This window comes from Rhinoraja longicauda, chromosome 4, assembly GCF_053455715.1.
Source record: "Rhinoraja longicauda isolate Sanriku21f chromosome 4, sRhiLon1.1, whole genome shotgun sequence".
Taxonomy (NCBI): Eukaryota; Metazoa; Chordata; class Chondrichthyes; order Rajiformes; family Arhynchobatidae; genus Rhinoraja; species Rhinoraja longicauda.
Window position 1 is genome coordinate 66,540,400 of NC_135956.1, and position 23,904 is coordinate 66,564,303.

General features: G+C 48.3%; 1 protein-coding gene across 1 annotated transcript in view; it reads right to left on the reverse strand.

Moving 5' to 3' along the window:
- sspo (SCO-spondin) overlaps positions 1-23,904 on the reverse strand; it is a 107,706-nt gene that overhangs the window by 11,843 nt on the left and 71,959 nt on the right. The window contains 12 exon segments of the mRNA XM_078398442.1: positions 350-558; positions 1,223-1,269; positions 1,694-1,830; positions 5,838-5,965; positions 8,004-8,197; positions 10,692-10,830; positions 12,700-12,813; positions 15,026-15,187; positions 17,817-18,089; positions 19,060-19,106; positions 21,329-21,468; positions 22,663-22,793. Coding sequence (XP_078254568.1) covers positions 350-558; positions 1,223-1,269; positions 1,694-1,830; positions 5,838-5,965; positions 8,004-8,197; positions 10,692-10,830; positions 12,700-12,813; positions 15,026-15,187; positions 17,817-18,089; positions 19,060-19,106; positions 21,329-21,468; positions 22,663-22,793 — 1,721 coding nt within the window.

A 23,904-nucleotide genomic window follows, 5' to 3' on the forward strand; every position in this document is an offset into this window, starting at 1 on the left:
AGCTCTTAAGGATAGCGGAGTCAGGGTGTATGGGGAGAAGGCAGGAACGGGGTACTGATTGAGAATGATCAGCCATGATCACATTGAATGGCGATGCTGGCTCGAAGGGCCGAATGGCCTCCCCCTGCATCTATTGTCTATTGTCTATTGCTGCTTGTGTGAGCCTGAAGTATTTAAATTCCATTCTTAGATGCCTTGCAACCATGTTTCCCCATGTGTCTATCCAATCAAACTCTATTATCTTCAATTTGTTTTCAGTTTTGTTACAAAATATTTCATCCGTGCAGCTCCAAGAGCATTATTTGGTGGGCGTGGTTGTAGCCTGGATCTCCTGGAGTCTGGGACTCACCGGGTAGATGGTGTCACCAATGATACACTCGCAGTAAGCTGCAGTCACACAGAAGCCAGACATGTTTCTGTATCGCCCGGCTTCACACACGCAGTCTTTGCCAGCTGAACCACAACTTGCCACGGCCACGTCGTGAACATCACGGCACGAACGCTCACAGGAATGAGAATCCATCGGCCCTCCATTCCAAACCTCACCCTCGGGGCACTCTGCGGAAGACACATTTCACAACTGTGTCAAATGTCAGCCACCAAGCCCAGCAAACTAAGTGAGTTACTTTAGAATAAATTAACTTGTTCCAAAATCAGCATCAAAGCCCAAAACTAATCCACTCGGCTTCAGAAAATCAAAAATAAAACCAGGAATGAAAATTCTTCAGGCAGAGTTTCTGAGGATGGACCCACAAGATGAGGAGTTGGGAGAGTATAAAGGGTTGTGGGGTGGGGGAGTATACAGGGTGGGGAGGTGGAGGAGTATACAGGGTGAGGAGTTGAAGTATACAGGGTGGGGAGGTGGAGGAGTATACAGGGTGGGGAGAGTACACAGGGTGGGGAGGGAGAGAGTACACAGGATGGGGAGAGTGGAGAGTACACAGGGTGGGGAAGGGGGAGAGTACACAGGGTGGGAGGGGAAGAGAATACATGGGGTGGGGGGGAGAGAATACACAGGGTGGGGAGGGGGTAGAGTGCACGGGTTGGGGAGGGGGGGGGGGAGAGTGCACAGGGTCAGGATGCCTTGGTGGGAGTAGGGGAGGCCGAGGCCCCCCACTGGAAGAGTTATTTAACAGTAGAGTGTTCAGCTACAGTGGGCAAGTATAGGGGATGGCCAACAGGAGAAGTTGAGTCACATTTTAATCATAGATATGTGCCTTACCTTCACAGTCTGATTTGGAACAATGGAAAACTCCTTTCTGGCATACGCTGCAAGAAAGAATTCTCAAATTGTAAAATAGATACAACAGTTCCTATTCCTCCCGACTATCAACAACCGAATGGTAAGGGCATGGAACTTCAGGTAACTCTGCTGATCCACAAAGGTTCCCCCAGCCACCAGCAGAAAGTTAACATACTGTGGAAGATAGACACAAAATGCTGGAGTAACGCAGCGGGACAGGCAGCATCTCTGGATAGAAGGAATGCGTGACGTTTCAGGTCGAGACCCTTCTTCAGTTAACATAACTGGGAGACAGCTGCCATCATGCGGTGATCTGTGTCATTGCTTTATCACTAGGGTTCAGAGTTCAGCTGGACACGGTGTCAGTGACTGCAATGGGTGTGGGGAGGAACACCTTCTCTCAACGGCACAGGCCATTTTACCGAAACCCATGAGTGTCTCTCTACTCACCACACACTGCACCGATCGTGGATCACTGCTCCCGGTGGGTAATCGTGGTGTGAAATGTTACCAAGACGTGGTGTTTGCGAGCTCAGTAAGGAACAATGACAATCTTCAGGAGACACACAGACCTCGCCCTGCAGAAACTGGACAACAACAACAAGGGATGTTAGAGGTACATTGGGCAAGGTTTATCAAGAGAAGGCCACCCTACCCCTCAATCAATACAATCATGGCTGAACCAAGTCATCGAACACCCTTGGTACCAGGTTTATCTGGGAATGTAGACAAAGAGTTCCTCAATTCTGGAAAACATCCGTGGGCAAGATGCTGGAGTCAATTATAAAAGACGAAATTGCGGAGCATTTGGATCGCAGTAACAGGATCGTTCCGAGTCAGCATTGATTTACGAAGGGGAAATCGTGCTTGACTAACCTACTGGAATTTTTTGAGGATGTAACTAGGAAAATTGATAGGGGAGAGCCGGTGGATGTGGTGTACCTCGACTTTCAGAAAGCCTTCGACAAGGTCCCACATAGGAGATTGGTGGGCAAAATTAGAGCACATGGTATTGGAGGTAGGGTACTGACATGGATAGAAAGTTGGTTGACAGACAGAAAGCAAAGAGTGGGGATAAATGGGTCCCTTTCAGAATGGCAGGCAGTGATTAGTGGGGTACCGCAAGGCTCGGTGCTGGGACCGCAGCTATTTACAATATACCTCAATGACTTGGATGAAGGGATTAAAAGTACCATTAGCAAATTTGCCGATGATACAAAGCTAGGTGGCAGTGTGAACTGTGAGGAAGATGCTATGAGGTTGCAGGGTGACTTGGACAGGTTGTGTGAGTGGGCGGATGCACGGCAGTTGCAGTTTAATGTGGATAAGTGTGAGGTTATCCACTTTGGTGGTAAGAATAGGAAGGCAGATTATTATTTGAATGGTGTCAAGTTAGGAAAAGGGGACGTACAACGTGATCTGGGAGTCTTAGTGCATCAGTCACTGAAAGGAAGCATGCAGGTACAGCAGGCAGTGAAGAAAGCCAATGGAATGTTGGCCTTCATAACAAGAGGAGTTGAGTATAGGAGCAAAGAGGTCCTTCTGCAGTTGTACAGGGCCCTAGTGAAACCGCACCTGGAGTACTGTGTGCAGTTTTGGTCTCCAAATTTGAGGAAGGATATTGTTGCTATTGAGGGCGTGCAGCGTAGGTTCACTAGGTTAATTCCCGGAATGGCGGGACTGTCATATGTTGAAAGACTCGAGCGATTAGGTTTGTATACACTGGAATTTAGAAGGATGAGAGGAGATCTTATCAAAACGTATAGGATTATTAAAGGGTTGGACATGTTAGAGGCAGGAAACATGTTCCCAATGTTGGGGGAGTCCAGAACCAGGGGCCACATTGAGAATAAGGGGTAGGCCATTTAGAACAGAGATGAGGAAAAACCTTTTTAGTCAGAGAGTTGTGAATCTGTGGAATTCTCTGCCTCAGAGGGCAGTGGAGGCCAATTCTCTGAATACATTCAAGAGAGAGCTAGATAGAGCTCTTAAGGATAGCGGAGTCAGGGGGTATGGGGAGAAGGCAGGAACGGGGTACTGATTGAGAATGATCAGCCATGATCACATTGAATGGCGGTGCTGGCTCGAAGGGCCGAATGGCCTACTCCTACACCTATTGTCTATTGTCTATGGCAAAGTGACTGGTAAAAATATTTAAAGGAAGTTGATCAGATTAAGTGGAGCATTTGGATAAACATAGAAAATAGGTGCGGGAGTAGGGCATTCGGCCCTTCAAGCCAGCAGGGCCATTCAATATGATCATAGCTGATCATCTCAAATCAGTACACCGTTCCTGCTTTCTCCCCATATCCCTTGATTCCGTTAGCCCTCAGAACTAAATCTAACTCTCTCTTGAATGCATCCAGTGAATTGGCCTCTACTGCCTTCTGTGGCAGAGTATTCACAACTTTCCGGCTGAAAACATTTCACCACACATATGACCAAGTTCAGACCATCCATAAAGTTTGGTTACAGAGTGAAATACATGTCTTGGAATAATAAAGAATACAAAAGTAAAGAAATTATGCTCAAATCTAGGATTAGGCCTCAGCAGGAGCACTGTGGGTAATTCTGGGCACACAGGGAAACAGGAGCAGGATGAAGGCCACTCTGCCCATCGATCAATATGATGGTGGCTGACCAACCCAGTCATCGTACAGATCCCGAGAGCCCAAATTCCCCAGAATTCCAAACATTTATCTTCCTCTACTTGTAATGATGTCCGCAACTCTCTGCCACAAGGAAGTCCACACTGACAGCCTTTGAAAGGATGTCGAGGGGGTTTGACTGGTTGTTATAAGATTTGAGGGACTTCAGTTGTGAGGGTATGACCTGACCTGATGGAGATTTTCAAGACAGTGAGGGAACAATTCTCTCTGTGAATGGGTCAGCAAAGTCTCGCATTCCAGTGGCATGATTCATCATCATAGAACATAAAACAGCACAGGAACAGGCTCTTCAGCCCACAATGTCCGTGCCAAACATGATGGCATGTTAAACTAATCTCCGCTGACTGCATGTGATCTATATCCTCACCATCCCTGCATATCCATGTGCCTATTTAAAAGTCTATTAAACACCACTATCGTATCTGTCACCACCCCCACCCCCAGTATCATGTTCCAGGCATCTGCCACTCTCTGTGTTAAAACCCTTGCTCCAAACAACTCCTTTAAACTTCCCCACTCTGATCTTAAAGCTGTGCCCTCTATTCTTTGACATTTCACAATCCTGGGAAAAAGGTTTTGATTGTCTACCCTATCTATGCCTCATAATTTTATAAACCTTTGAGTCCCTCAGCCTCTGACACCCCATAACAGCAGGAGGATCAATGGTACACTCAAGGCAGACCATTAATTTTGTTTTAGATATAATGGGGTGATGTAGAATAATAATTTACGTAATAATAATTTATTTTTTGAAAAGGGACAATGTACATTAATTAACATTCAAACAAATGTAAATGTACTCGAATTAGCCGAGAGACTAGTTTTCATCGATAGTCCCTTTGCCTGATGTTGTTAGATTTTTTTATAGATTTTTAGATTTTAGATTTTAGAGATGCAGCGTAGAAACAGGCTCTTCGGCCCACCGGGTCCGTGCCGCCCAGCGATCCCCGCACATTAACACTACCCTACACCCACTGGGGACAATTTCTTTTTTACATTTGCCCAGCCATTTAACCTACAAACCTGTACGTCTTTGGAGTGTGGGAGGAAACCGAAGATCTCGGAGAAAACCCACGGGGAGAACGTACAAACTCCGTACACACGGGGCTTGTAGTCAGGATCGAACCTGAGTCTCTGGTGCTGCATTCGCTGTAAGGCAACAACTCTACCGCTGCGCCACTGTGCCGCCCACCCACGTCAGGCATCAGTGTACGGCGCGGGACTCCTGCCGGCCTCGGCCTCCGCCCCGGGGCCCGCTGCTGCTGCTGCCGCCGGGCTCGGCCGCCTTCCGTGTCCACGTCCTCGCCTCCTCCTCCGCCACCGCCGCCCGCCTCCCACTATGCTGCCTTCTCCTCCTCCATCTTCTTGAAGAGCGCCATGGAGCTGCCATCGTTGGCGAAGGCATTCACCCCTATGCTCTCCGCGCCGCCATCCCTGTCCTGTCGGCGTGTCGTTGTGCTGCACGGAGCCCAATTTGAAGTTGGCCTCGAAGCCCGGCCGCAGGTGGAGAATGCAGGGGGTCTTTCCGAGCTGGCAGTCAACGAGGAGGCAGCGGTGGTCTTCGGAGAGCAGGGCGAAGGAGCAGCGGGGCAGCGAGCAGCAGCGGCTCCGGCACCTCTCCCTACTGGGCGGCGGCCATGTTGGTGATCCGATCAGAAGAGAGCCTAATATTGTTATTAAATATTGGGGCAGGAATGGTTCCTGCATCTACACCGATACATCTACATCTTTCCTACTGCAGGAATGACAAGATTGGCCTTGAGGATCTGCAAGCCACGATGTTTAGGTTTACCTGCACAGGTATGGACTGGCCAAGACCTTTTGTTTCTCTTCTCCATTTGGGACAGGGAATCAATCCATTCTCAGCAGTGCTGGATGGACACAACTTTGTGTGTCCAGGAGGTAATAGAACATAATAAACTCACCTGTCCTTGTGGACACAGGCACCCAGGCTTGCAGGGTTCTTGCTGGCATTCCACTTCAGCTTGGAGATCAGAGCAGGTGCGTGGACAGATGTTAGCACAGCTGCTGAAGACCTGGTTCTCTGGACAGCCTGGGAAACCACACACAAAAGCAAAACCATCACCATAAAATAAAACGCTAGTGCAACAAAATGATCATAATTTACTGCAGGACAAGATTGATACACCATCGAAGGAGGCCATGTGGGCATGGTGGCGCAGCGATAGAGTTGCTGCCTTACAGCGCCAGAGACCCAGATTTGATCCCGACTACGGGTGTTGTCTGTACGGAGTTTGAACGTTCTCCCCGTGACCTGCGTCGGTTTTCTCTGAGATCTTCGGTTTCTTCCTACACTCCAAAGACGTACAGGTTTGTAGATGAATTGGCTTGGTAAATGTAAAAATTGTCCCCAGTGTGTGTAGTGTTAATGTGCAGGGTCGGTGATGACCCATTGGGCCGAAGGGCCTGTTTCCACGCTGTATCTCTACAATAAACTAAATTAAACTAAAAAGCTCTGTGCCAGAGTAAGCTCTTCAAAAGAGCTCTCCGATTAGCTGTAAAATGACCTCATAAAAATTATGAGAGGCATAGATAGGGTGGACATAGGGAATAGAAACAGCAGCCGGCCATTTAATTCAGGAGGCAGTCTGCTCTTCACTGAGGTGATGATGTGAAGTTCATTTGCCCATTCTGAAGTGCGAGTAAACTGAACCAATCACCTACAGGTGAACATCCAATCCCATTTTGAAAGTTGATTTGAATCTGTTTCTCCTGCCCTTTCAGGCAGCACCTTACGGCACAGAGTATTAGAGTTAGGAAGTCATGGTGCAGCTTTATAGGATTTCGGTGAGGCCGCATTTGGAGTATTGCATGCATTTCTGGTCGCCCCATTACAGGAAGGATGTGGAGGCTTTGGAGAGGGTGCAGAGGAGGTTTACCAGAATGCTGGTTGGATTAGAGGGCATTAGCTACAAAGAGAGGTTGGAGACATGGATTGTTTTCTCTGGAGCACTGGAGGCTGAGGGGAGACCCTCAGAGACCTGATAGAAGTATTCAAAATTATGAGAGGCGTAGATAGGGTAGACCGTCAGAATAGTTTAACTTGAGATCATGTTCGGCACAAACATTGTGGGCCCAAGGGCTTATTCCTGTGCTGTCCTGTTCCATGTCCTGTGGTTTATATTCCAGATCCCAGCTGAGATTCACGTCATGCAAGCAAAGAGACTTTTCCACTGAATCTGCGCCGGCTTTGTGTGGGGCTGACCCAGACACTGCTGCTGAGCCACTCTCTCACTTAGCTCTAATTTATTCTGCCTTTTAATTACTTATCCAGTCACCCCACCACGGTCTGCCCCAGTCCACATGCTGTCTCCAATACACATTCCCTGGCATTACAATCTACACCCAAAAGCAGCTAAACAAATCTTCCCTCATCTTTCTCATTGCCGTTTTTTTGCTAATCACCTATTTTTTTACATTACAGAGCCCAAGAGTCAAACAGCATGAAAATAGTCTCTTTGGCCCAACTCATCCTAGCCAACCATATCTTTTGGCCCATATCGAAGGTATTTATTCACAAAATGCTGGAGTAACTCAGCAGGTCGGGCAGCATCTCGGGAGAGAAGGAATGGGTGATGTTTCGGGTCGAGACCCTTCTTCAGACTGATGTCAGGGGGGCGGGACAAAGGAAAGATATGGATCTTTTGGCCCATATCCCTCTCAGCCTTTCTTAAACATAGAAACATAGAAAATAGGTACAGGAGGAGGCCATTCGGACCTTCGAGCCAGCACCGCCATTCAATGTGATCATGGCTGATCGTTCACAATCAATAACCCGTGCCTGCCTTATTCCCGTGCAGGCTTATTCCCGTGCCTGCCTTATATCCCTTGATTCCACCAGCCCCTAGAGCTCTATCCAACTCTCTCTTAAATCCATCCAGTGATTTGGCCTCCACTGCCCTCTGGAGAAATCCACAAATTCACAACTCTCTGGGTGAAAAGTTCCTTCTCACCTCAGTTTTAAAGTTTCTTGTCCATATACTTGTCCAAAAGTCTTTAAATTGTCATTATGGTTCCCACCTCAAGTACTCCTTGTGTGTGTGTGGACGTGCAAGGGTTTACCCACTCACCTTGGCAAGGCATCTGGTTGCACTCTCCCGTCTGAACACTCCCTCCCTGGCAGGGAGTGCCCGGCCCTCCACACCTTCGACTGCGGATCCGCTCACCTCCTCCACAGCTCTGCGAACATTGGCTCCATGCAGACCAGGAGTTCTGCTCTACACAGCGTGAATCACTGCAGTCAAATGTCCCATTCACACAGGCACTGCAAAAGCAAACAGCAATTCTGTCAATAAAAGAAGAAGAACTCATTCCTAATGGAAAAAGTCTGGTCTACCCCAACAGCTGCTGACGACATTCTACCGCTGCACCATAGAGAGCATCCTAACACATGGCATCCCTGTGTGGTATCTCGGCTGTACGGAGGCAGAGAGGAAAGCTCTTCAGCGGGTAGCCCATAGAGCTCAGAGGACCATCGGAACACAGCTACCAGCCTTGGAGGGCATCTACAACACACGATGCCTCAGAAAAGCCAACAGCATCCACAAAGACTCTTCACACCCCTGCAACAGTCTGTTCGAACTTCTACCATCGGGCAGATGATACAAGGCCTTCTACGCCCGCACCTCCAGACTCAGGAACAGCTTCATCCCCAGGGCCATAGCTGCTGTGAACCGGTCCTGCTGAGCCGGATGGTCACATCGCACAGTGAACCGGCACAGATCTACTTGCACTTTATTCTGTTTTAAAACTGTTGTAATTTGTTTCATTGGGTTGTCTAAATTAATACTGACTAGCTAATTAATTTATTGCATCGTATGGGAGGCGCATTCCCAATCTCGTTGTACCCCTGTACAATGACAATAAAGATATATTGTATTGTATTGTATTGTATTGTAAACGGGAGGGTAAAGAGTCAGAGATGGACACTGGTCCCGGCAACCTGAGTAAAACATGAGACCTGCAACTATGCTCATGGAGCTAGATTGCAGATTAAAGAACAGCACTTCTGAGGCTGTAGCCTGGTTACTTAGGTGCCACACGCTAGTGAGGACATAGAACAAATAGGCAAATGCCTATCCAAAAGACCGTTAAACGCCACTATAGTATATGCCTCCACCACCACCCCTGGCAACACATTCTAGGCACTTACTACCCTGTGTGAAAAGCTTTGCCCCGCACAACCCCTTCACATTGGCCCATCTCACCTTAAATCTATACACTCTAGTCCTTTATTTTCCTATTCTAGGAAAAAGGTTCTGACTGTCTACCTTATCTCATAATTTTATATACTTCTATTAAGTCTCCTTGCAACCTCCAGCGTTCCAGAGAAAGCAATCCAAGTCTGTCGAACTTCTCCCGATAGTCCAATCCCAGCATCATTCTGGTAAACCTCCGCTGTGCCTTTTCCAAAGCCTTCACATCCTTCCTGCAATGGGGAGACCAGAACTGCACGCAATACTCCAAATGCACTAAAGTCCCATAAAGCTGCATCATGACTTGTTGACTCTTATACTTGATGCCTGACCAATGAAGGCAAGTATACCATACTGTATGCCTTCTTTACCGCTCTATCTACTTGTGTTGCTACTTTCAGGGAACTATGGACTTCGACCCCAAAATCCATCTGTATATCAGTGGTACTCAGAGTCCTGTCATTTACTGTACACTTTCCTCTTAGATTTTACCTCTCAAAGTGCATCGCCTCACACTTGCCCAGAGCAATCCCCATTTGCCATTTTTAGCCTATATTTCTAACTAATCTAAGTCCTGTGGTGTTCTTTATCAACCCTCCTTATCACCAACAACTTCACCATTTTTGGGTCGTTTACAAACTTTCTGATCAGACCACCTGCATTTTTATCCAAATCAATAATATAAATCACACCAACAAAATCCCAGCTCTGATCCCTGTGGAACAACACTGGTCACACAAAAACATTCTGCACCACCCTTTCCCTTAACTTCTCTTTGCCAGCTTTCTTCCCTCTACTCCAATCTGTCTGAAGGGTCCCGCCCTGAAGCAGTGTCTTTCCATTCCCACCACAGATGCCGCCTGTCCTGCTGATCTCCTCAACACCATTTTTTGTTCATAGATCCCATGTGACTTCATCTTCTGGGGGATCTTGTAAAATTTCTTAGTGAGGTCCATCTGGACAACATCCCTTGCCCTACCCTCATCAATCACCTTCAGCACCTCCTCAAATGCTTCATCATATTTCTGGCACAGGACCTCCCACATATATTTGGTGAATAGCCTCAGTACGAAGAAAGGGCCTGGCCCAAAACGTCACCTGGCGCTGCCCTGTGATATAGACAATAGACAATAGGTGCAGGGGGAGGCCATTCGGCCCTTCGAGCCAGCACCACCATTCAATGTGATCATGGCTGATCATTCTCACTCAGTACCCCGTTCCTGCCTTCTCCCCATACCCCCTGACTCCGCTATCCTTAAGAGCTCTATCTAGCTCTCTCTTGAATGCATTCAGAGAATTGGCCTCCACTGCCTTCTGAGGCAGAGAATTCCACAGATTCACAACTCTCTGACTGAAAAAGTTTTTCCTCATCTCCGTTCTAAATGGCCTACCCCTTATTCTTAAATTGTGGCCCCTTGTTCTGGACTCCCCCAACATTGGGAACATGTTTCCTGCCTCTAACGTGTCCAACCCCTTAATAATCTTATACGTTTCGATAAGATCTTAATAATCTTATATATCACATCCTTCGTCCCGTACATGAAGCCCAAATACGTAACATACCAGGTGCCACAAGGGACAACGATCCTGTCTCCGGGCTGATATTCCACGGTGCGGTTTGAGCTGGGTAGCCCACAGCGACACTCTGAGATTAACACACAGCTGGAATCCTGCAGCAACTGCCCCCGGGGGCATCGGCAGCCTGCAGGACAAGGTCAGGACAAAGAATTAGGTTCCATTGTCCAGATGATAATGTACAGGCAAGAGGTGACAAGAAATGCAGATGCTGAAATTGGTACAAAATAACAAACTGCTGGAGGAACTCAGGGGGTCTGGCAGCATCAGTGGAGGGAAATGGGCAGTCTCCATTTCAGGTTGAGATCCTTCATCTTGATTACAAATGGATAGTCGATGGTTCCAATCCAATGAACATCATCTGTTCATTTCTCTCCACAGATATTGCCTGACCGGCTCCAGTCCTCCAGCCTCGGTTTGAGGTCCAGACAAGATGTTATATGCTTAAAAATGCAATGTTATGAGAGGTATAGACAGGATAGATGGAGTCTCTTTCCCAAGGTGGAAATGTCCAAGACTAGATGGCATAGCTTTAAAGTGAGGGGCAAAGTTGAAAAGAAATGTGCGGGGCAAGTTTATCTTCACACAAGGAACGCCCAGTACCCGGAATGCACAGCCATGGGTGATGGTAGAAACTGATATAATAGGAAAGTTATTGAAACAGACACAAAGAAAGGCAGGGATTTGAAGAATTTAGTCCATGTATAGGCAGATTTGCAGTTTTAATTGGCATCATCTCTGGATGCTTTCAAGAGAGAGCTAGATAAGGATAGCGGAGTCAGGGGGTATGGGGAGAAGGCAGGAACGGGGTACTGATTGAGAATGATCAGCCATGATCACATTGAATGGTGGTGCTGGCTCGAAGGGCTGAATGGCCTACTCCTGCACCTATTGTTTATCATGTTCAGCATCGTCTGTTCTTGTGGCCTACTGTTCTCTCTGTTTTATAACAATTGATTGGTTTTGGATAAACTCAGTGACATACCATTTACCATTCTAATTGCCTGCTTCATCTGCATGTTGGCATTTCAGAGTCATAGAATCATAGTACATGGATACAGGGCTTTTGGTTCAACTCATCCATGCCCACTGAGATGCCTATCTATGCTAATCTCAATTTCCTGCAATCCCCACTATTCCTTCCCATAAACCTGTCCAAATATCTGCTCTCCAACGTCCCGGGGCCTCGTCCATGGCAAAAAAGGGTACAAAGATCTCTGTCATGGCCCCAGCAATCTCCCCCTGGCCTCCATTACTATCCTGGGGTGGATTCCATCAATCCCTGGGGACATATCCACCCAACACCTGCTGCTTTTTAATACTGCCATGCCATATTAGTGAAGTCACTGCCTCGGAGCTTCAGTGACACAAGTTCAAGCCTGATCTCAGCTGCTCTCAGTCATCGAGTCATAGAGCTGGACAGCTGGGCAACAGGCATTCGGCCCATCTTGTCCATGCCGACCAAGTTGGCATCCTGGGCTAGTCCCATTTTCTTGAATCTGACCCATAACTGTCTAAACCCTTCCTATCCATATATTTACAGACTAAACTAGAGAAGGGGCTGGACCTGAAATGTTCTCTATCCTTATCTTGGAGGAATGCTGCCTGACTTGCTGAGTTACTCCAGCACTCTGTGTTGTTTTTCTCTCTATTTGGAGTTTGTATTCTCCCGGATAGATCAGACTTGGTTTGGTTTGGTTTATTTTTATTGGAACGTATAATGAGATTGTGTTGCATGTTTTCCAGTCGCACAAGATGGAAATTTAATTGACCACAGTACATTGCCTCACATGTGCCGGTGAACGGTAGAATCTGTGGGTCGTTAGTGTGAGTGGGTGGCTGATGGTTGTTGTGGATTGGTGGGCTGGGATGTTCCATCTATGCTGCCTGATTGCGACTCTGATTTTACACTCACACTTCATGCCCTGTACATCCCCACAGTTTTTCTTTGATAGATACACCATGCACCAAGCTGCTACATTCTGAAATGTTGTACCTGGTTTACATATTCCTTGGAGGCACTGCACGTGGTCCCACAGGTCGGTACAGGTCCGTGGACAGGGATTGGCACACGACACAAACTCTTTTTCTCGGTCTTCACAGAGCTCTCCTGAAATATAATGAGAATTTGAAATTACGTTATCACATTAGCAATCTGTAGCATGGGGGCAAACGCAGAAGAAAACAACTTATTGAAAGCTTGTCCTTGTTGGTGAGAACTTTGAGCAGTGATCAGAGACAGTATCTGATGAAATGCTGGTTGTTGTGGTAGATATTTGGCTTTTTCTCCCAGCATTACATACTGAGCCGTGACAAGGATAACCCTTAACTCAGTCTCCTCAGTTTCCCGCAGATCTGCTCTCATTCTCCCTCCGCCCAGACGGAACAAAGATAGTTCCCCATGTTCTTACCTTTCACCCACCAGTCTCCATATCCAACACATAATTTTCTGACATTTCCGTCACCTTCAACATGGTCCCATCAACAGTTATATCTTCCCGTCCCCACCCCTTTCCACCTTCTGCAGAAACCACTCTCTGCACAATTCCTTGGTTCGTTCATCCTTTCCCAACCTGACCCCCTTCTCCAGGTACTTGCCCCTGCAAACACACGAGATGTAACAACTGTTCTTACACCTTCTCTCTCACTCCCATCCAGGCCCAGGGCAGAAAGGTCAGTGTGTGAATGGGAACAGGAGTTAAAATGGTTAGCAACTGGGAGATCCAGCAGGCTTTGGCGGACTGAGCACGTGTTCGGTAAAACGATGGCCTAGTCTACACTCGGTCTCACCGATGTAAAAGAAGCCACATCAGGAACACTAAATGCAGCAGATGTTTAGAGGAGGTGCATGTCCAGCCATCTGCCAATTGAAAAGCTCTCTCACCTGTATCCACCTGTATCCACCTGTATCCACCTGTATCCACCTGTCACTTCCCGGGTTTTGTCCCACTCCCACTTCCCTTCCAGCTTTCTGTCCCCTTCTACAATCAGTATGAAGAAGGGTCCCGACGCAAAACATCACCTTTGCATGTTTTCCAAAGATGCTGCCTGACCCGCTGAGTTACTCCAGCACTTTGTGTCTGCATTACTGGATGTGTTTGAATACATCAGGATTGTAGATTCAGAGCCCTGAAGTCATACAGCGTAGACCCATCAGCCCACTCACTCTCCATGCTGAATGTGATGCATTACTATGCTAATCCCATTTGCCCTCATTAGACACATATCCCTCTACTTTCCAAAACAAGTACATGTCCAAACATCTTTCAAACGTTATAATTGTATCTGTCTCCGCTCAGCATTGATGGTGCTAAAGTGGACAAGATTGAGAGCTTCGAGTAACTCGATGTAAATATTACGAACAATCTATCTTGGACCAACCACATTGAAGCTACATCCAAAACAGCACAGTAACTCCACTTCCTCCTCAGGAGACAAAAGAAATTGGCAGGTCTCCACGATTCTTTCCAACTTCTACAGTTACACCGTAGAAAGCAAACTGGCCGATTCAAAACTTTCGACCAGTCTTAAAATGAACTTGGAACCAGTCTTAAAATGAACTTGGGTAACTGAGGACTTCTAATGTCACACACACCTGAATTTTCATTGATCATTTTCTTCCTTTCTCCTCTTTATTAATTGGTTGTCATGGACGAGTTGGGTCAAAGGACCTGTTTCTGTGCTGTATGACTCTATGAACTTCCATTAAAGAAAAACCTATGCCCTAAATATTTTCCCCTTCTGTTCCTCAAGTCAAATAGTTTCAGTTCTATAACCATCTAGACTTCTCTTTTATATTTAGAAATTGGCCAAAATTCGTTCTTTCCATCATCACATCTCTTCGGGAACATGAGGACTCCTTTTCCTGATCTTAGATTTTTTTAGATTTAGAGATACAGCGCAGAAACAGGCCCTAGGCCCACCGGGTCCGTGCCGCCCAGCGATCCCCGCACACTAACACTATCCTACACCCACTAGGGACAATTTTTACATTTACCAAGCCAATTAACCTACATACCTGTACGTCTTTGGAGTGTGGGAGGAAACCGAAGATCTCGGAGAAAACCCACGCAGGTCACGGGGAGAACGTACAAACTCCGTACAGACGGCGTCCGTAGTCAAGATCGAACCTGAGTCTCCGGCGCTGCATTCTCTGTTAGGCAGCAACTCTACCGCTGCGCCACCGTTTGCTGCATATCTCTGTCACTATTATTCTGAGAACATGATGATTACTTGGCAACTATTTCATTGTTTGTATGGACAAATCCCTGCATTCAAGGCACAATATTAGACTGTTTAATCGTAATTCACATTTCCATTACCTGGGCACCTGGCAGTGTTGCAACTCTCCGACTGGAACTTGGGTTCTTGACAGTTCCCCGTGTCTTGCGAGTGCGCCAGACTGCGTTGCCTGATGCGGTATCCCCCACTGCAAGGTTCACGGCATGGACTCCACTCATCCCAGGGGCCCCAGGAACACTCATCTGCAAAGGTAGACATCCGTCACAACTCTGGCGGAATTGCACAGAGGAAGACATGGGTAGGTAAGGAGGAAAAGAGCAGTGACGAAAACCTTCCAGGTGATAACTAAATTATGGAGGCAGCAATTAATAAAAGGATAAAGACACGAGAAATAGAATCAGGAGTTGCCGTTCAACAAGACGGTGGCTGGTGGTGGTATGCCTCAACATCAATTCCCAAACCTCTGGCCACTGGCCCTGATTGCTCCAACATCCATTGAAATCTATCGATCTTCTGAATGCAATAAATTATAAGCCTGCCTGGTAGAGAATTCCAAGATCACCATCTGCTGAGTGGAAAGATTTCTCCTCATCTCAATTCTAGATGGTCCACAGCCCGAACCTGAACTCTCCTGTCAGGGGAGTCACCCTCCCTAAACCCAGCCTGTTAACAATACTCTACGAATGATAGAACGTGGAACAGGACAGCACAGGAACAGCCCCTTTGCCCATAATTTGGTGCCTAGATAAATTAATCTCCTCTGCCTGCACGTGAACTACAGGGAGAGGTGGAGCAGGCTAGGACTTTATTCCTTGGAGCACAGGAGGATGCGGGGTGATCTTATAGATGGTGTACAAAACCATGAGAGGAATAGGTTGGGAAGACGCACTGAGTCTTTTGCCCAGAGGAGGGGAATCAGGAATCAGAGGACATAGGGGGGGAAGATTTAATAGGAACCTGAGGGGTAACTTATTTTTACACAAAATGTGATGGGGATATGGAACGAGCTGCTGGAGGAGGTAGTTGAGGCAGGTACGATCACAACATTTGGACAGGTACATGGATAGGTTCAGAGGGACATGGGCCAAATGCAGGCAGGTGGGACAAGTGTAGTTGGGGCATGTTGGCCGGCGTGTGCATTGGGCCAAAGGACCTGTTGAGTATGACTCTATAATCTATGTACCTCCATCCCCTGCAGAGCTTTAAGATGAGAGGGACAGTTTACAGGAGATGCGTGGCTTACACCCTTTTGCCTCCTTTTCATCTCCGTCCACCCATCTGCCAATCAATTCTACCCCCAGCCATAACCAATTATCACTTGCAAGGCTTTGTCCCGCCTCTCACCTTTTTCAGCTTTCTCCCCCTTACTACAATCACTGAAGAAGGGTCTCGACCCAAAATGTCACCTAGTCATTCCCATCAGAGATGCTGCCTGACCTGCTGAGTTACCCAAGCACTTTTCGAGTTTTATTTTATAAAATGTTGATTTGGCCACATATCAAAGAATCATGGAGCTTACAACTTACGCACATATATACTAGTTCCACTGCCTGCATTTGGACGGACACATCTCCTCCTTTCCTATCCAACTACCCATCCAAACATCTTTTAAATATTGTTTGGGAAGGAACTGGAGATGCTGGTTTAAACCGAAGATAGACACAAAATGCTGGAGTAACTCAGCGGGACAGGCAGCATCTCTGGAGAGAAGGAATGGGTGACATTTCGGGTCGAGACCCTTCAAAATATTGTTATTGTACCTGGCTCCATCATCTCCTCTGGCAGCTTGTTCCATATACCCACCACCCTCGATGTGAAAACCTTATCCCTCAAATCTCATCTCAGCTTCAATCAATTTTGTCAAATGCCTCAATGCCTCCCATCCACGCTGGGGAAAATATGTTGTCTATCCATCCTATCTATGCCCATCATTTTGTAAATCATTATAAGGTCAGCCTCAGCCTCCTATGTTCCAGTGAGAATAACATCCCTCCATTCCAGGCAACATCCTGGTGAATCTCTTCTGCACCCTCCCTAAGGCTACTAGATACGTCCAGTGGCAACCAGAACTGTGCACAATATTCCTAGTGCAGTCAAACCAATGTCAAACATGCTAAATGCCTTGTTCACTACTCTATCCACCTGTGCCATCACTTTAAGTCTGCTATCAATGTACGCCAAGGTCTCTCTGAACATCAATGCTCCTGAAGTCTCTGCGATTATTCTCTCTGCCTCTATGACCTCCCAAAGTGCATGACCTCACATTTGTCTGGATTGAACTCCATCTGCCACCACTCTTCCCAATTTTCCAGCTGAACGACACTCTGTTCTTTCCTAAGACAACCTTCTTCGCAATTTACAACTCCACCAATTTTCATTGTCTACAAATTTACTAAAAAGCCTTGAATCCCTCCTGCCTTATCCTTCTGGATCAGACTACAATGTGGGACCTAGTTGAGAAGGTAATGTTTGTAGTTCTGGTCGCCACACTATTAGTAGAATGCAGTAGTGCTGAGGGCAGTGCAGTGGAGATTGTCCAGGATGTTGCCTGGGATGCAATGTTCCAGTTACGAGAAGTGTCTGCGTTTGTTTTCCTCAGAGTAAAGGAGGCTGAGTGGAGACTTGATGGAGGAATATAAAGGAAGGATGGATGGTAGGAAATTTCTTAGCAGTGTAGTCCAAAACTGTAGGGCATGGTTTTTGGTGAGGACATGAGGTTTACAGGATATCTGATGAGCTTGGTGCTTCTCTTAATATTAATTGAGTTCTTCAGTGTTTTTGGAGGCCTAATCATATTAGAAAACAGATCAGAAATGGACAGTTAAAGATCAGAGAGTGGATTCTGTAACATTGGAGAAAACGGGCTTTTACCGCTACAGATTGTAAGGTTGCTGCATGTCCGATTCTCCAAGAGATGTTCACTGCATCGACTCCCGTTGACAGGCTGTCCAGAGGCAGACCCCAGGCACACTCGGAACCTCTCCTCTCTCAGTAGGTACAGGGCCGCAGCAGGGAGCTGGGTGATGTTCAGCGTGACGAGCCGGTGTCTGGGCCAGTCGACAACTGAGGACTGGCTCAGGGCAGACCGAGGCAAACACGCAGCACAACCCGTCCAGTCTGACCACTCACTGACCTCAACCTCACCTGAATAACAACAGGAAAATAAACAGCAGTGCAATCTCAGCTGACCATCGGTCACTCCGTCATTCACACGGTCAGTCGCTCACTCTCTCAGTGTCTACCTGTAGCAGTGAGTCTGGGTCTACCTGTAGCAGTGAGTCTGGGCCCTACCTGTAGCAGTGAGTCTGGGTCTACCTGTGGCAATGAGTCTGAGTCTACCTGTAGCACTGAGTCTGGACCTACCTGTAGCAGTGAGTCTGGATCTACCTACAGCAGTGAGTCTGGATCTACCTGTAGCAGTGAGTCTGGACCTACCTGTAGCAGTGAGTCTGGGCCCTACCTGTAGCAGTGAGTCTGGTCCTTACCTGTAGCAGTGAGTCTGGATCTACCTGTAGCAGTGAGTCTGGGTCTACCTGTAGCAATAAGTCTGGGTCTACCGGTAGCAGTGAGTCTGGGTCTACCTGTAGCAGTGAGTCTGGGTCTACCTGTTGCAGTGAGTCTGGGTCTACCTGTAGCAATAAGTCTGGGTCTACCTGTAGCAGTGAGTCTGGTCTACCGGTAGCAGTGAGTCTGGGTCTACCTGTAGCAGTGAGTCTGGGTCTACCTGTAGCAGTGAGTCTGGATCTACCTGTAGCAGTGAGTCTGGATCTACCTGTGGCAATGAGCTTTGGCCCCACCTGTAGCAGTGAGTCTGGATCTACCTGTAGCAGTGAGTCTGGGTCTACCTGTGGCAGTGAGTCTGGACCTACCTGTGGCAGTGAGTCTGGACCTACCTGTAACAGTGAGTCTGGGTCTACCTGTAGCAGTGAGTCTGGGCCCTACCTGTAGGAGTGAGTCTGGGCCCTACCTGTAGGAGTGAGTCTGGGCCCTACCTGTGACAGTGAGTCTGGACCTACCTGTAACAGTGAGTCTGGGTCTACCTGTAGCAGTGAGTCTGGACCCTACCTGTAGGAGTGAGTCTGGGCCCTACCTGTAACAGTGAGTCTGGACCTACCTGTGCAAGTGTGGTTTGTGCACTGGATCACACCTTCTTTGCATAAACTGTGGGAAGAGAATAAAATCAGTTCTGACTCCATGGACAGAAAGCACTGAATGATCAACCCTCAAACTATCAATATACAGTTGACATTTATATTAATCAGTACTTACGCCATTTGATTAACATTTATGTTACATAATTATGGTTTTAATTTAGTTTACAGATATAGCACGGAAACCGGCGCTTTGCTCCAATGAGCCCATGCCAACCATCGATCACCTGTTCACACAGTTCTATGTTATCCCATTTCCACATCCATTCCCTACACACTCGGGGCAAATTACATAAGCAATTAACCTACAAACTTGCAGGTCTTTGGAATTTGGGAAGAACCCGGAGCGCCCAGAGGAAACCCACACGGTTACAGGGAGAGCATGCAAACTCCACAGACACACACGAGGTCAGGATCGAACTTGGTAGTCTGGCGCTGTGAGGCAGCAGCACTACCAGCTGCACCACTGTGCCGCCCAGTTCAGAACTTGCAAAAAAGTGCTGGCGGGACTCAGCGGGTCAGGCAGCATCTGTGGAGAGGGCGGACAGATGACGTTTCGAGTCGGGACCCTTCGTCAGCAAGTGGCGGCCAGGCCCAGCTTGTCCTCCAGGGACTGAAGACCCATCCGGAGACACGCAGCGGGTTGTGCAGCGGGACGCAGGAAGCCCCGGCCGCAGAGCCCAGCCCCTGCTCGTCCCCCGAAGACCGGAGTGCCAAAGAGGAGGGAGTCGACCACAGTGGTCGAGGGGAACAAGGCCGGTGGCGTCTTTCACGGCAGCAGGTTGCCCCCGCCGTGCCGTGGCCATACCCGTCAGCAGGCCTGGCTCGCCCCCCCAGAGAATATCTAAAGGGGCTGCTCCTTGCCTTCTGGCTGCACTTCACAACCACCATCCTCATCTTTAGACACTGGGGAGAGGGTAGAGCCGAGGATGTCCTGGTTGGGTTGCTCCTGGGCCTGGCCAAGCTGGCCATCAGCGATTCACGGCACCAGGCGGAAGAGGGCTCTGCCCGAGCCGGCTGCCTGCCCCTTTTCTGGGGTTACGTCCGCGCCCGGGTGGTGTTAGAAAGGGACTACGCGCTGTCCACGGGCACCCTGGGGGATTTCCGGGACCGCTGGGCACCGCGGGGGGGGGGGGGGGGGGTGAAATGTATCCTCAATAAGGATTGGAAAAAGTTCTTTCATTTTCAGTATTTAAGAATATTTGCTTTACTTTGTCTTATGGTGGTGGGTTTGTTTGTATTGTTTTGTATTGTAGATATCATTTTTGAAAATAATTGATTTAAATTATTTTTGATTTTAAAAGGGGGAGTGGGATGGAGGGTCGGTACGCAGAGAGGCTGCGGGGGGCACTGCACTGTCTCGACGGTGGAATGGGCCGCTGGAGGCCCTGCAGCAGCCCAGGGCTTTGCTGAACTGGGCGCCACTCCAAGAGACCGATGCATGGACCGGACGCGGCCTACAGCAGCGGCAGAGGGCATCAACGTACCACGCTTGCCCAGGCTGACCCTGCAACGTCGCCAGGACAACAGGCCTTCGCGGTCAGGTCAAGAACCCTGCACTCACAACTGGGACTTGAAAATGGCACTAAAAAGTGGCCACTCAGTATACTGTCTAAGCGTACTTCTGTATACACTTGTGCTGGATCTGAGAAGCTTATCTAAGATGTGTTTAAGTGCTTATGCACAGTGATGTGTACTGAACTGTATACAAAAATGAATTTCACCGCAGCGGTAGAGTTGCTGCCTTACAGCGAATGCAGCGCCGGAGACTCAGGTTCGATCCTGACTACGGGCGCCGTCTGTACGGAGTTTGTACGTTCTCTCCGTGACCTGCGTGGGTTTTCTCCGAGATCTTCGGTTTCCTCCCACACTCCAAAGACGTACAGGTTAATTGGCTGGGCAAACGTAAGAATTGTCCCTAGTGGGTGTAGGATAGTGTTAGTGTGCGGGGATCGCTGGGCGGCGCGGACCCGGTGGGCCGAAGGGCCTGTTTCTGCGCTGTATCTCTAAATCTAAATCTAAAAAATGTGACAATAAAGTATCATGGAACCAGTGAGATGGCATCTGCCCATCTCCCTCCACTGAAGCTGCCCGACCCCATGAGTTCCTCCGGCATTTCGGTTTTTGCTCAAGATTCCAGCACCTGCAGTTTCTTGCGTCTAGATCAATTTTTTATTGTGTAAAATCGCGCGATTCTCAGCTGAGAAAATGATTCTAATCAATGAGCCTTACCAGGTGTTACAGCCAATTAGAACGGTGGCACCGGGTGGAACACGTAAGGGCACTGGGGCTTTGTGGCCGTCCGACTGGTGAAGGTGAACACACTCGCACTCAGACGATGGGACACATTTGTGGTCCTGTTCCCAGAGACCCTGAGGGGAGAACGAGATAACATGAGCTTAGACTAGGAGTGGGCAGCACGTGGTAGAGGCTTCAAGGAGAGACAGAGAAGCTGCAGAGTGACAAGAACAGGGCAGATGCAAAAGTAATGTGGATTACTGCAAAGTTATTGGTGCACTAAATAAATAAATAAATACATAAGACCCAGATGGCCTTGAGCACAAGACTAATGTAGCAGTTTAGAAAGTCGTCTTGATTTCTCCCTAAACCTCTGATATTCCTCATGGGATTCACGTGATCCCAGCTTCCTGACCAGACATAACGCCTCCATTTGTCCTGACCAGTAATCACAGTACAGGAGGGAGAAGGGGAGGGGGTGAGGGGGAGGGATGGAGAAGGGAGGGGGGAGGGAGGGAGAGAGGGAGGGAGGGAGCGAGGGAGGTAAAGGAGAGGGTTGGGGGAGGAGGGAGAAGGGGACAGGGGGAGTGAGAAAGGGAGGAAGGGAGGGAGCGAGAAGGGGAGTGAGAAGGGGAAAGACAGTGGAATGCCTCCCTGCTAGTTGCGCATTGGAGGAAGACTGAGCCATGGGGACAAACCCAAGACCACCAGCGCCACCATGTGGCCAAGTCTGACTGCAGGGAAGACGCACTGGACAGCCAGCATCTCCTCTGAAGCTAAGCCTGTGTGACCGAAGCAAACCCGAGACCGCCAATGCCTCTTATCTACCCAAAAACAAAGAGGGGCTGCACCCACATGCAGAAACAAAGACTGAGCTGCCACGATAAGCCTGAGACCGCCAGTGCCTCCTCTTGAAGCAAGGGTGAACTGCAGGGAGCAGCCCAAGATCACCTCGTTCGAGACCAGACTGAGCAAAGACTGAGCTGCCGGGACAAGCCCGAGATCACCCCAGCTCCTCCTCACAGGGCCCTGACAACAAGGCACAGCGACCCCATGCAAACCCGGACTCTCTCTCACACTCAGACACTGGCCACACACACTAGCCACACACACAAACACTAGACACATACACACACATGCCATATACACATGCCACACACACACATACATGTGCCACATACACTAGCTACACACTAGCCACACACACCCTAGCCACATATAGACTGTACCCAGTAGCATTTCAGATAACATTGGTGAGCATCAGTTGCAGGGCCCGATCCCGAAATTCAGGGAGAGTTGATTCATGGTATTTACTGACATCTACTTACCTCTGGGCAATAGCAGCCTGCGATACACTTCTGCCCAGAGAGGTCACATCGGTGGCTTTGGCCAAGGTCCGAGCAATGACCACAGCCGTGTCCACAGGTCCGGTGCTCAAATGGGCGGTCACACTTGGCATCTGGGAAAAGACAGCACATCAAAAACATACAGAGAACACGGGGAGTTATTGGATGGAGGCAGAGAGGGGTGAGATGGAGAGAAAGGAATGGAGTTAACGAAAGAGAAAACCAGAGAGATTGGTCTGTGAGGATGTGATACGGTGGGGACAAGGGCAGTGTTGTATTGGTTGTAAACATAATTGCCTCTTTAAGGGTGTTATCTTTCTATATCAGAAGACATTATCACTATAAAGTTTAAATAAAAACATTTTTCTGGTCAGCAACCTATCCATATACACGATACTAGGATGCGCTTGGGCACCAGAGGCCAGTGAACCTCACGTTAGTGGTGGGAGGGGACTGAGGATCTGCCAGATTTGGAACAGCTCGGGGTCATCCACAGCATACAGATATAGGACAAAGGGGCAAGATAAAGTGCAGAAAAGTCCGTTTAAAGAGTCCAAGGGTTTCCAATGAGTTAGATGGTAGCTCAGGACTGCTCTCTGATTGGTAAAAGGATGGTTCAGTTGCCTGATAACACCTGGGAAGAAACTGTCCTTGAATCTGGAGGAGTGTGTTTTCTTGCCTGATGGGGGGAGAAGAGGCAGTGACCTGGGGTGAGACTTGTCCGTGATTATGCTGGTTGCCTTGCCGAGGCAAGCTTGAAGTGTAGATGGTAGATAACGTTTAATTCATACAACTGAAAGGTGTTGCATTTTTGGAAGTTAAACCAGGGCAGGATTTACACAATGAATGGTAGAGATTTGGGGAGTGTTGTAAAACAGAGACCTCTGGGTACAGGTGCCTTGTTCCCTAAAGGTGGTGACACAGGTGGGCAGGATGGGGACAAGGTGTTTCACATCCCGCCTTCCTCAGTTAGACCATTGAGTAGAGGAACTGGGAGCAATGTTGCAAACGTACAAGTCATGGACAAGTTGGACTGAAAGGCCTGTTTCCGTGCAGACTATGAAGTACATGGTTATAATAAATAACAGGGAACTATTGGCTTGGCAAAGGTGGAGGGAACTTGAAAGATGACGAGAGGAAGGGATGGAGGATGGAAGGGAACAGGGCTGGGAAGCAAATTGTGGTACCCAGAGTGGGGAGGGGTGTGAAGCGGATGGGGAGGTG